Source organism: Chrysoperla carnea, chromosome X (genome assembly GCF_905475395.1).
Source record: "Chrysoperla carnea chromosome X, inChrCarn1.1, whole genome shotgun sequence".
Classification (NCBI taxonomy): domain Eukaryota; kingdom Metazoa; phylum Arthropoda; class Insecta; order Neuroptera; family Chrysopidae; genus Chrysoperla; species Chrysoperla carnea.
In genome coordinates, this window is record NC_058342.1 from 25,010,399 (window position 1) to 25,024,551 (window position 14,153).

At 28.4% G+C, this 14,153-nt stretch overlaps 1 protein-coding gene across 12 annotated transcripts in view; it reads right to left on the minus strand.

Moving 5' to 3' along the window:
- The window catches only part of LOC123302519 (ELAV-like protein 2), a 58,243-nt gene that overhangs the window by 15,942 nt on the left and 28,148 nt on the right, over positions 1-14,153 (minus strand). For 8 of the 12 annotated variants that reach the window (XM_044885484.1, XM_044885483.1, XM_044885480.1 and 5 more), the window contains 2 exons: positions 6,502-6,638; positions 1,547-1,700 (listed from right to left, as the gene is read on the minus strand). In XM_044885484.1, coding sequence (XP_044741419.1) covers positions 1,547-1,700; positions 6,502-6,638 — 291 coding nt within the window. The remainder of the gene's footprint in view (positions 1-1,546; positions 1,701-6,501; positions 6,639-14,153) is intronic. The other 4 variants (XM_044885486.1, XM_044885485.1, XM_044885481.1 and 1 more) reach the window with 2 other exon arrangements.

A 14,153-nucleotide genomic window follows, 5' to 3' on the forward strand; every position in this document is an offset into this window, starting at 1 on the left:
TTACAGGCAGTTTTAAAAGAACTTTTCAAAAGAGAAACGAATACGTCCGACAAAAAAAATTGCTCGTAAAAGATCGTGTAACGTCATAATGTTAATTAGTAATTTTATACAGTGTACACTATTCAATTAACATTATTACATCACAACGATGTTTTACGAACATGTTTTCTTGTCAGGCGTTTTCGTTGAAACTTTTGGATTATAAAATATGAGAATGACCGTATAATTCTGCACAATGCATCGAAAAATACCAGGAGACCTTTCAAAAATCAAAAATAAATGAGTGACGCTAGGAGTATTTTGTAAAAACATAAATACAAAAAATTGTGTGTGATTTACACATGCGCGTTTTTAAATTCGAGTAACACTATTTTGTTACATCATGCCTAAAAATAATAATTTTCATTTTTCTCTCTACATAATTAAAAATTATTCTAAAAGAAAATAAATCAAAGAAGCGGTTAAAATTTTCTAGGTTTTTACTTAAAGTAAATACATTGTAATCGCGCTATCTCCCCCTCCTTCTTTATTTTCAGCATGATTTTTACAAGGTAGATTATTACTTTCCTTCCATCAGAATTGCTATGTCCCACGTTTTAATAGACTAGTATTTCTGGCAGCCAGAGATTATTGACTCCCTAAAGTGCGATCTCGAATTGATTGAAGATCGCATATATACACATTGTCTCGTTTTTTAGCTGTCCAGAGTCCGATCATCGAAGATAATGCGGATATCGATACGGTTGCTTCTCTACGAAATGTACGAAGATCCTTAATGTTTTTTTAAACGCAAGTCATGAATTTTGCGAGATTTCTGAACTAACAGCGTGATAATCTTGGACTTTTCTATCTTGCGTAAAATGTTTCAATGGCAGGAAGAAATTTTGCAATGAATATTACTAAAGATCCTTAAGCAAAGGGTTATAAACCGACTTAAAAAGAAGTAGATTTATGATGATGAATAAGTTGGAGGATTGGTTCGGCAGTGCCGACACTCATTCGAAAGCCTGAGGTCCATTGTGTTATCCTAGGTGTTTTATCACCTTTTGGCCTGTTTATTTCGATTCCTCAACTATTTTGAGAGGTTAAGTACACAACTATGAATTAAATTAATGATTGTCGCGACCCTCTTCATACCGCGTACGAAATCTGCTACGCTATAACCAAGTGAATCAAGATTCATGATTGTACTTTTGCTATCACTTCTTTTGAATAAAACACTGAAATGTGGGATTTGAGACTTATTTAGAAATATTTTTTGCTGCTATTTTTCGAATAATTTTGAAAGGAAAATAAAATAATCTACCATGTTTTGATAAAAATTTAATATTCTTAATGAAATGGATCAAAGAAAATTTTGCCTAATTCGAATGGGGATAGGCAGTTTAGACATTAAGACCGATCTCTGATTCATTTTAAAAAGAATAATAAAAAATGATCGTTTGAATCATGTGAAAACAAAGATCCCTGTGACTTTCAGTACCATGTATTTACTTTAAAAATTCTTACTTACGGCTGAAATAAAATAAATAATTGTATATCTTACCGGTTATATTATCACATAATATTCGTGACGTAATTATTCTGCCAAATGGACTAAATAGAGATTCAAGATCTTGTTGCGTCATATTTTTGGGTAATCCTGATACGTATAAATTAGCGCCTTTTATTGCTTCAGAACTCGGTCGGGCATATGATACCTAAAAATTAAGATACAATATTTGGATTTTTTGTTTTTTTGTTTTGGTATAATACACAAATCATGGCTACTAGATTAGCTTAATTTCTATGATTTTTAACCCGCTGAACATGAAAATTGTAACCAATTTTCTATCTAGACAGGTTTCTAAGTTTTAATGCGAAAACTATTTCATGTATATAAGGTTATGTTACTCTTATGAATAAAGCTTTTTTTCTACCAAATGAGGACAACACTTAATTTGTAATTGTATTAAAAAATCGGAAGTTCATTTTCTTCGTAGTCACAATAGAAGAAAATTCTAAAATTCCAGAGCTTTAAACGAGTACTGTGCCAGTCTACCCAAAATGTAGTACACAGTAATTAAAAGTGGACCGATTAAAAAAGAAAACATTCAGTGTTGGCATGCTAGAAATTGATTGTTTCTTATTCCAGCTTCTTTTCATAATCTGGCTTTCATTTTTCCTGGGAATGATTCTTAGCGATTGAGTTATTAAATTAGCGATATTTCTCTCTGAAAAATAATTTTTGGCATACGACGACCATAATTCTGCTTTAATATCGTTATAGCCTGTTTGTTTTCTAAATAATTGGAAGGCATTCGATTTGCCACATTCATGAGATCTTAGGCGTATAAAGGGCAAAGAGGCCGCAGTGAAAACGAATATCAATATGGCGGAAATATTTAGCAAAGCAAATGCAAAAAAATGATCTTTTAATTCGTCTATTCGCTTTATTTACACGATTATATGTTCCAACTAAGTACAATTTTAATTGTAGAGAGAGCTTTAGTTTGTGGAACTACATAATTAGGATTGAAGAAATGAAATTTCCAATTTTGTTTGCTTAGTCCACTTTCTTTTAAAATACGTCATGAGAATTTTGGTATATTAACTAAAACAATGAAATACTTTGCAGTTATGAAAATGTCTATTTTAGACGAAACATGTCAAAAATATTTTAAATTATTAAAATATTAAATAAATAAAAGTAGACTAAGCAAAGAAAACTGGAAATTTTATTTCTTCAATCCTAAGAACAATTTTATTTTCTATCAATAAAATGCTTGACTATAAACTAAAATCAATCTCTTTCATAGAAGTAATGATTTTGTTTTTATTTAACTTCAGTGATTTTGTATCAATGAATTCATCACTGAAGTGATTTCAATCCCATTCTATTGTACATAAAAATATTTAGCTGTACTTGTTTCAATAATTAATAAATTGTTTGAAAGTAATTTTATGTACTTTATTCAGTGATCTAATTTATTTTTTTAGAAACGCCTAACTAATTTTTTAAGTCTACCAAATCCTTTGTTTGTTTTTCAATAGATGGTAGAAATTAGTCCAAAACTTTATTAATTTACAAATTAAATGTTGAGTAAATAACTTCAAAAGAAAAGAAAAATTGATTCAAAATTGAGGACATTTTCAACATGTTTTTTTTTCTTTTATAAAATTATGCCAAATTTTATTCGTCTGTTCATAAAATGGCAACGAAAGTATTTTATTAATTTGTTTATTTATTCAAATGTTTTCATCGCTTCTATTTCGAAAGTGTTTTCATGGGTAAATGTAATCGATGTTTCAACAAGTTATTGATCGTATACTATTGACATTAAACATGTCATCACCAGGAGCGTATTTTACTTTTTTTTACTACGTCTTTTTAATCAAAATGTGTGTACAATCAAAACCGGTTTTAAGCACATTGAAGATAACGTAAAATTGTGGTCGTTATATACAATAGTCGTTATAAGCGATACGTAAAATTTATATGTCTATGAAATAATTAGAAAAATGTCACTCATAGATAATTTGTGGGATTGGAGTGCCCCAAATCTGACCCTTTTTACTGTTACTCCGTATTTAAGGTTGCTATGCTTCAAAATAAAATAAAAATTGCTCAAAATTTAGTTAATAATGATTAAAATAGGTTGTTTTATCCGATGTTTTTATAAACCATAAGTTCATGTATGAATTTATATTCAGATTCTGTCAGAATTTTCAGCGATTTTGTTAAAATCAATTTAATCAACTTAAAATCTTCGAGAAATTTAGTTTAACATTCGACTGTCAAATTAACGATTAATTTTTATTAGGAGACTTTAACGGAATAATTTCCTTCTCTCTCGATTACCAGAATATACAATTTCCAAGCCCCTCCACGAGGATACCCATTAAAGTGCAGCGTTTTACACCCATCCTTCGAAATATAATTTTTCCATAAAAAAGTAAATTAAAATTGATTAAAAACAGTGTGATTAAAAACAAAAATTAATAGGGGAAAGCAGTCCATTGCAAACAGGTGTTTAATTCTTATCGCGTAGTTTTTATGTGTAGTGTCAGTCACGATTTATTTTTCTGATAAAGATTCTAAAATACTAAGGTTCTTTATTTTACCATTTTTCATTAGTGTCAGTCACATTAGCTTTTTGTAAAATTTATCATATTTCATTTCATGAGCATATTTTTTACTCCAGAGGGACGAATGTAGAATCAACCATTTAAAACTATACTAAAACCGTTAACATTATACAGTGGAACTTGGTTAAGTGGGATTTACATTTGGGTTTTGTTCTTTCGATTTTATAACTGAGACAGCGAGTGAATTTTATATGCATTAACCTCTGTAACTGAGAAAACACCCGTAAATTCAGTCACCTTCAGTTTTAAATTTGATTAACTATCATACGTATAAGGCTCAAATCGTTATCAGTACGTGAAAAGCTGAAGTAAATATCCGTTTATGAAAGTGGGAAGACACGCGTGTCTGTGTTGAATTTAATGTACCAAAATCTACATCTTTGTAGAATAATTCAGAATAAAGATAAAATTCAATCACAATGTTCTGAACGACAAGGAAAACTAAAACGTTTACGTTTATCCGAATATCCTGAACTTGAACAGTGTTTGCTAACATGAGAAACTTCGTAACAAAAACGTTCCGGTAAGTGAACCGATGATTAAAGAAAAGGCATAAGATTTCGCGCGAAGTCTCAGTATTCATAATTTTTAAAGCAGCAATGATATTGATAATACGTTATTTTTTTTAATAATCGCACCTCTATAACTGAAATAACGTGTATTCTGACCTCTAGTTAGGGAACCCTCTGTAAATGAGTCAGATATTTATTTATACCTGCATATCTGAGACACTGGGTAAGTGGAATACCTCTATAAGTGAGACAAATTTACAGGGCCCTTGATGTCTCACTTAACCAGGTTCCACTGTATTACTCAATCTAAATATTTGATTTTGGAGATAAATGAGTTTAATTTTTTAATGCACTTTAATAAACGCAAAATTATTAATAAAAATTGATTTGAAATATTTAAAAAGTAAATCAGATTGATCCCCTGACTCTTAAACGTACGATTATGGCTACTCTCCCTTAACTACGTTTGATGATATCAAAGTGGTAACATTCGGTTAAACTAGCAACTGTATACAATTACTGCAATACACGCTAACTTGAAGGATAGAACAAATGAAATAGAGACACGGTGCGCATATGTGTAGACGAAAAATCAATTTGATATTCGTTATTCACAACCTACGGGAAAATCTATGAACGGGGCCAACGCCCCTTTTATCATGATACCATACACAAAATAGTATCTCCCTCATATATAAAAATATTTTTCCGAGCTACAATTTTCATTGATTTCACATACAAAAAAATATATATTATCATTGTTTCTCTCATTGAAGAAAGAAAATTCCATGCTATATTTATATGGAAATTTGAAATAATCATGTGGAAAATTGTATATAAAAAAAAATCAGGGTTGTTTTATTGTCATTTAAGAAGAAAAAACTGTGATTGTTTTTTCATTGATGAAGGGAATAGACGCTTTATTTCTTGGAAATTTTAATATTTGGTGGAAAATTGTAAGAAAATTTTCAAGTCATCAACGAAGCAATTTTCAAGATATTCGATAGAAATTACGATAGTGTTTTAAATTTTCTTATCAAATTATTAGTTACTAAAATATCCACTTGGAAAATTTTGGTCGACCGAATTTGAGTGATAACTATTCAATTTTTCCATTTTTAAATGAAAAAAATACCTAATTCAAAATAACAATTTTTTATTGAAAAGGGTTTTTCCAAGGAAATTCGAGCGTTTTATATAACTGGAAATTTTAAAAATTATTTCACAATTGTTAGACTTTTTTTTAATTCTTCATTTTCAAAACAGAATTTGTATTTTACTTCCTAAAGGGTTTTTTTCATCGAAAACTTCGAAAGCCGGGAAATATTTTTTAAACTGATACATTTTGATTTGGTTTTTAAAATTTCTTATTAGAAAATAAGAAAATTGTTCAGCTGTTCATCACATTTTAATAATATTCACTTACTACTTAAACTGATAGTAACATTTCGTTTCGCTAAAACGAACAAAAGCGTCCTTATCATAAATCGTAAAAGTTAAGTGATTGAAAGATTGATTTATAATGAAAGTTTTTGAACCAAATCAAAAAGAAAAACTCTCTGAGAGATATCTTACACGATCAATAATATTGTCAGTATTTAGTTTTTCTTTCGTCCCTATTGCTTTGTTGATTACAATTTCAGAACTTGATAAAGAATTTATAAAATTCGAAACGTTGCTCGCAATAATTTTGTAGTCCTTCACTATTTCACTTAAGTCCACTTTTCCACAGTTTAAGATCTCTTTACGAGAAGCTTATCTGGTGGATTTATTGACGCTTTAAAATTCCCAATAAATTTTTGTATAAAATGAAAAACATGCAATTTATGATTTAAAAAAATAATGAAAAATTGAAAAATACCTTTATGGTTTTATTCTGAAGTCGCAATCCGTTCAAAGTGTTGATAGCTTTTTCAGCATCCTCGGGTCGGTGATAGTTGACGAAACCGTAGCCAAGACTTTGCCCTGCAACCAAGGCATCACTCAAAACTCCGCCTGCTGAACACAGAAATATTTCAAAGACAGTCAATACAGTGCTTTGCCTGCTGTTTTTCGTTTTTTCTTACAATTCGCTGCACTCAAATCAATTGCCCTCCAAGCGTAAGGAGGGGAAGGTGAACAAAATTTTCGTTTCGAAAAAAATTTTTAAAATTTATAATATTTTTGACACAGACAGCATATGTATTGACCGTATTGAAAATGGAAAAAATAATACTACAATAGCTCGTTCTTCTACGCAAGGTAACCAAAATGAACAATTGGACTCGAATTTTGGTTTTTATCGAACAAAAATAAAGTACATTGACATTCAAAAAATAAGGCACATCATATGTTTATATATATATATATAAAATATATATACAAGGTGTTCTGTTATTGACTGCAGATCGTTGGCCTACAGAATAAGCTCATAAAGACGAAGGAAAAAGTTATTTACCAATTTTGGATCTGAGCCCTAATTTGGGCGCTACAGGTATGACAAAAATTGATAAATTGGTAAATTCACTGACTATCATTCGATAACCAGTAGCCAATGATAATCAGTAGATATTAGTATCTATCATTTAATAATATTCAACTAAAGAAGGGATATGAACTGATTTCAATTGGATTATATTATTTTGAAAAAACATTTAAAAAAAACTATTATATTATTTCATTGGTTTGTATTATATTTTTGCAAGAAAACATTAGATTCTTAGTAAAAAAACAAATAACATCACAGAAGGAGTGTTTTTAATTTAACGTAAACAAACAAAAAACGTCTTTTTTGTAACGTAATTTGTTTTTTTACTTATTGCATTTTAAGTTTTAATAATTTTGTTTGTTTACGTTAAATTAAAAACACTCCTTCTGTGATGTTATTTGTTCTTTTACTAAGAATCTAATGTTTTCTTGCAAAAATATAATAATAATAAAAAAAAAGTGGGAATTGACCAAACCAATGAAATAATATAATATTTTTTTTTAATGTTTATTCAAAATAATATAATCCAATTGAAATCAGTTCATATCCCTTCTTTAGTTGAATATTACTAAATGACATCTACTGATTATCATTGGCTATTGGTTATCGAATGATAGTCAGTGAATTTACCAATTTATCAATTTTTGTCATACCCGTTGCGCCCAAATTAGAGCTCAGATAAGAAATTGGTAAATGACTTTTTCCTTCGTCTTTATGAGCTTATTCTGTAGGCCGAGATCTGCAGTCAATAACAGAACACCGTGTATAGCTAAAACAAAATATATTTTGGGATTTGTCCTTTTTGAGTTAATTCGATCGATTTTCATCGAATTTGTTTGAAAATTTGGCATGCGATTAATCATAATAAATATAAGTGAAAATTTTTTATTTTGTTTTAAAAAGTTCTCCATTTTCATATATTTTTATTTTTTATTTAAAAAATTAAAAAACGGCCAAGAAAAATATGATCTGAGTGCAAGCAAAAATTTAAAAAAATTATATGTCTGAATTTAGATTATATTTTGGATTTGTTTTTCTTTTTTTTTTTGTAATTTTAAAAACTAATTTTAAAGCGAAATAAAAATTAAGCTAAAAAAACCAAATAAAAAAAAAAAACAAATCAAAATTAAGCTAAGAGTGGAAATTAAGCAAAACTATAAACAAAAAGAAAAAAAATAAATAAATGCTAAAAAAATTTAATTTTGGTAACACACGAGGATATTTTTCTACCGTGCAAAAAATTTCTTTATTGATTGTAGTCTAGTGTCAGGCATAGTATGTGTCATTTGAGGATGGGTGTAAATTTTAGAGGTCAAGTTTGGGTAGATATAACAACTACGAAAATTTTCATGGTGGGAGATTTTCCTTATAGAGGATTCGAAATATTATCAATTGCGAAAAATTGATAATTGAATATATCGTTGCAAACTTCAAAAATTTTCAAAATCGGAATAGGCAAAATAGACATCTCGTCAATTCCTATTTGAATATTGTTTTCAATGAATTTTCTATAACTATAAGCTTATCGTGCAATTAAAAAATTTTCCAGATCAAAGAAGGTTCAAATACTACGTTTGATTCTAGACTAGTATTCTAGGTTAGTATAAAAAAAAAAAAATTAATAAAATAAAAAAGGTAAGTATTTCATTCAGATCAACAAGACCCCTATATTTTTAAGAACTATTTACACAATTTGACCTTGAGAAGTGATATACCCATAGATTATATGGCTGAATTCATAAAACAGTAAAAATTTGTTGACAAAATACTTTGGTAAATATGCAGAAGTGTTCAATTAATGTGCAAGTAATTTCAGGTATTAAATTTTTTTGTAAATTATTTTTTCATTTTTGATGATGACATAACTTGATGAAGACAAAAAGAATACAATTTTTCGGCGTAGTTTTCGAAATATTGTTATTCAGCTTTCGATATTTCGTAAACCAATGCACATATTGAAAAATTTCTTATTTTTCGTCTACATTCATGAAAATGTAATAAAATTTATCATTAAAGTTGAAAATAAGATAAAAATAATCAAATAATCAACCCTTAATCTACCCTGCTCTTACATCCCTTATATGAATGGAGACACTTGGTTTTTTTCTTTTCTATATCATTGCTAATATGTTTACTTTCTATTAAAAAGTTCTTTATTTTCATTCGTTTCAAGTGATAATTATCAAAAACTTTCAATATATGACGTTTTTTAAAATTCCTACATAAGAACAATGTATTTTATATCAAATTATCGAATTATTTTTATACCATGTACATATATGAAATATATCATAGTATATAAAGTTTAGTCCCAAGTTTGTAACGCTTAAAAATATTAATGATACGAACAAAATTTTGGTATAGGTGTTCATCAAACCACTTAATTAGTCCATTTCCGGCTGCCCGAACGTCTGTCTGTAGGCACGATAACTCAAAAATGAAATGAGATATCAAGCTGAAATTTTTATAGCGTGCTCACGACGTAAAAAGTGAGGCTAAAGTGAGATTTGTTTGAAAATTTTTTTGTAAACATCACTGTTTATCCACCAGGGCTCAAATTACTTGCAAATTTTATAGTATGTATGTGTCTGTCTATGAGTGGATATCTTTATTTACTTACATGACGTCAAAAAATAAACGATTGCGTCATCAACACTGTCTTTATATGGTATTTCAATTGTTTATTTTCGCTTGTTTTCTTAACAATTTGCATGGGATACCTAAGCTGAATTTCGGTTTAATTATTCAGTCTTCGATATTTCGATGTTTCAGTAAGCCGATATCGAATTATAACAAAATTCATTATCAAAGTTGAAAATTTGATTAAAACATTTCAATTCTTAATCTACCCTACTCTACTTTCTTAATTACTGCAAGGATGCCTTATCAAAATTAGATTCATGTCGTAAACACTTTTAATAAATATCGCAAATCGATGCACTAAATATGAACAGTGTATGGTCAGCTTTAATAATATTTTTAATTAATTAACATAGCAATAACAAAAATGAATTCTTAAGGAATATTTTCAAAAATATTTATGTTATTTTTGTCTGTTATAGGTTAAACAAAAAAAATTTTTAATTTGCTAAAACAATTTTTGATTTGGTGACTTCATTTAATATTATCGACATCGGTCTTCATTTTAATGGTATCGATATTGAGCCATTACAGTCAAAGATGTAATAGATTAAAGGAAATTTTTGCTTAAACATGGTGGAATGTTTTTCTTAGGTGTCAAATATCATTCGTAAACCACGAGTTAATTGCGCAAATGTTTCTACTTGGTTATAAACAATAAATTATAGTTAAATAAAAAGATCCATTGAAAGTTGACTTAAAAGAATTACACTGAAAAAACTTATGAAATCGGGACATCTCGGAGTTGGCCAATTCGAAGTTGAATCAATAGAATTATGATTCACACAAGTCTGTCAGAATCCAAATAATTATTTAGCTTACTTTAAACCAACTGCGAGAGGAAATTGAAGTTAAGTTTTAGGTGCAGTTGAGTCCACCAAATTTGAATTAGATGAATGAATTTACTTTGGATTCAACTAAATAAATGGTACAATGAATTGATTACTATTGATTTTAGTGTCCTAAGTCTTCATGTAGTTGACACAATCGCATATAGACTAGACATTATAGATATGTGTTCGTAGTAACCAAATCCTCTATTTAAGGTAGTACCAGCATGAAATCACTTTTCGACAGATTTGGCCGAATTTTTTTTCTCGGGTTTATAATAGCTTTATTTATGAATTCCTAAAATTTCATAATTTTTGACCGTTTAGATCGCGAGATATTTAAAGACAAAGTTCGCGATTTTGAGGGTCATGTCCCATTTAAAGCATGTAAAATGTCCGGTCTCTCCACTATTTTTTATGATATTATTATATATTGAAGAAAAAGTAGAAAAAAATGTTTATACAATACAATTCTAAAAAAAAAATTTAGAAATTAATTTTCACTTTCGAGATATTAATTTTGACGTAAATTGATTGAAATTGGGACGTTGGCATAATTATTTCCCATTTTAAACGGTCAAAATTTCTGAAACTTTGGGAATTAATAGTAAGCATTATTAAATTCTTAAATTTAATTTTTCGTTAAATTCTGTCGAAAAAAAAATTGTACCATTGCTTTAACATAGAAACTGCAAATACCATGCTGGAACTACGTTAAAGCAAACGCAAAGAGATTTTCTTTTAATTCATTGATTAGCTTTATTAACACGATTATATATTCCAAATAAGTACAATTTTCCATCCATAAAATACATGACTTTAAACAAAAATCAATCTCTTTCATAGAAGTTATGATTTTGTTTATTTAACTTCAGTGATTTTGTATCAATGAATTCATATTTTAAATTTAATCCCATTCTATTGTAAAGACAAATATTTAGCTGTACTTGTTCCAGTCATTAATAAATTGTTTGAAAGTGTTTCTAATGTATTTCAAAATGAAACGGCCAACTTCGGGATAATAATAATAATAGAGTTTAACCTCCGCTTCTCTGACAAATGCCTTAATAGAGGCGACCCACATCATTATTTGTTAATCTTTATGTATTTAACTACAGATATACAATTAAATTTTATGATGTGGGTGGAATCGGTTACTTCGTTCTTATCCAAGTGACGACAATGTGATCAATTCTACCGCCCCCATTAATTATATTTGCTCACACTGCCGCTGCCTAGATTCGAACCCGTAACCACCCAGTCAGCAGGCCAAACGGTCAAAGATAAACGCCTTAGACCGCTCGACCACTGAGCCGGTTAACTTCGCAATGAGGTTGTCATTATATTATCTTTTTTCAGTGTACAGTTCCAACAGAATTTAGTTAAATAATAAATAGAAGTTAAGAGATGCATCATGTTAAACAACAAATTGTTTTGACCTCCGATTGTAATATCTTCCAATTTGAATTTTTTATGAGGGAAAAATCGATTCTTGAAATTTTATTACAGTAATTAGAAATGTAAGCTCCCCGTCGAGCAGAGAAAGTGTAATAAACGTAAACTGATAATGAATAAAACATATAAATAAATTTTCTCATGATATTCTAGAATGTGACAGCCTAGTGAAGAATGAAATGAACCATGCACTCATAAACTAATCGTAATAATTCTCAGATTTTCTCTTTCATTTCGTTGGAATTTTCTCATAATCTCAGCAGGATATAAATAATAAGATGACAAGATCTTGCATGCTTATTTATTTTAAGTATTTACAGTTTGTTTATTTCTAATATTTCTAAGTATTTCTAGGAACAGATTATAAATATACTAATCAAACACAACGCGACACTTTTATTTTCGTTAGAAATACATAATTATGCGGGCATATTTGTAATTCTCGTAGGGCTTATTTTAGGGATAAAAAAATTATTAAAAATTTTATAATTTTTTTTGCTTAGCGCATTTGTTTAAAATAGTACGGCTCACATCACAGATTCTGTTTATGTAAAAAACAGTACTTTACGGCGCTTTTCAAAAATAAAACATAAAAAAATTTTATTTTTTTATGTTTAAACGTCAAAAACAAGTCAAATTGACGTATAAACTTTATCTTTTACGATATTTTTAAAGCATTAAAAAGCATTTACGTGATACAAATATTATTTTTATTCATAACTTTAAATTCAAGGAATATAAATTAGTTGCTAACTTGACTAGTCATGTGACGGGCATAAAATTTAATAATAGTTCGCTTTCCTATTCAAAAATGGCGCTCGTGTACTTACTTTTAACTATGATTCCACTACCCGTTCACAGGTGGCGGACGAATTAAATTTATTGCCATATTACCAATTTTATTTTTTAACTAGTTTCGTCTATCTGTCTGTCTTTCTGATTAAGGGTATAGCTAGCCAGATGACCAGGGGAGCAGTATGATAAAATTTATAATTATAAAATTCGATCTTTCGGACGAAAAATATAAATCAACAATAAATTAGTGGCAAAATATATACCAAATTTTCAAGTCTTTAGGCATTTTCTGCCCGCTCCTTTGAAACGTCTTCTATTTAAATCTTGTATTACGGAAAATTAAAGTATTTTCCAATTATATAGATAGCTAAAAATCGTAAAAAATTTCGATTTTTTCGAATAAAATCATCAATCAAGTTTTTTTTTAAACAATGTATATCGATACAGGAAATTCAAAACTTGATAACAAAATTTTCCACATGAAAGAAAATATATGACGTTTGTCAGGTAATTAAATAATATTTCTATATTCAGATATGCAAATATAATTGAGTTAAAAATATTTTCAATATTTTTTTTTAATCGTTTTAGATTTTTCTTGGCATTGAAATTAATTCATTTTGAAAGAAAAGCATTTCAAAATATTTATTAGTTTTTTTAAACAAAATTATTGATATTTTCGTTTATTCTTTATTTCTTTCTATTTCTTTGCATCCGGAAGTTTGTTCTCCTAATACTCAATTAGGAGGAATATATTTAAGGATGTATGAGCATGACAACAATGTTTGATTTAAAGGCTCAAAATTTGTTTGTAGGTAGGTTTTTACTCTAAAGAATATGTGGTTAAAATTTCAGCTTAGGTATCCGTGCAAATTTTTAAGAAAAAAGTCATTAAAAATCGATATAAAATACATTGGCTCTTATGGAGGAATCTCAAAAAACGACATATTTTGGAAGTTTTTGATAATTTTCATTTGGAATGAATGAAAACAAATTAAAAAAAAACTTTTTAATAGAAAGTAAACATATTAGCAATGAATTAGAAAAGAAAAAAACTAAGTGTCACCGTCCATATAAGGGATGTAAGAGCAGGGTAGATTAAGGGTTGAAATTATTTTTATCTTATTTTCAACTTTGATGATGAATTTTGTTATAACTTCATGAATGTAGACGAAAAATAAGAATAAAATTTTTCGATATGTGTCTTGGTTTTCGAAATGTCGAAAGCTAAATAATTAAACAAAATTTTCAATTTTCGATATTTTGAAAATTAAGCCAGATATCGAAAAATTTTATTCTTACTTTTCGTCTTATATCGTCAAGTAA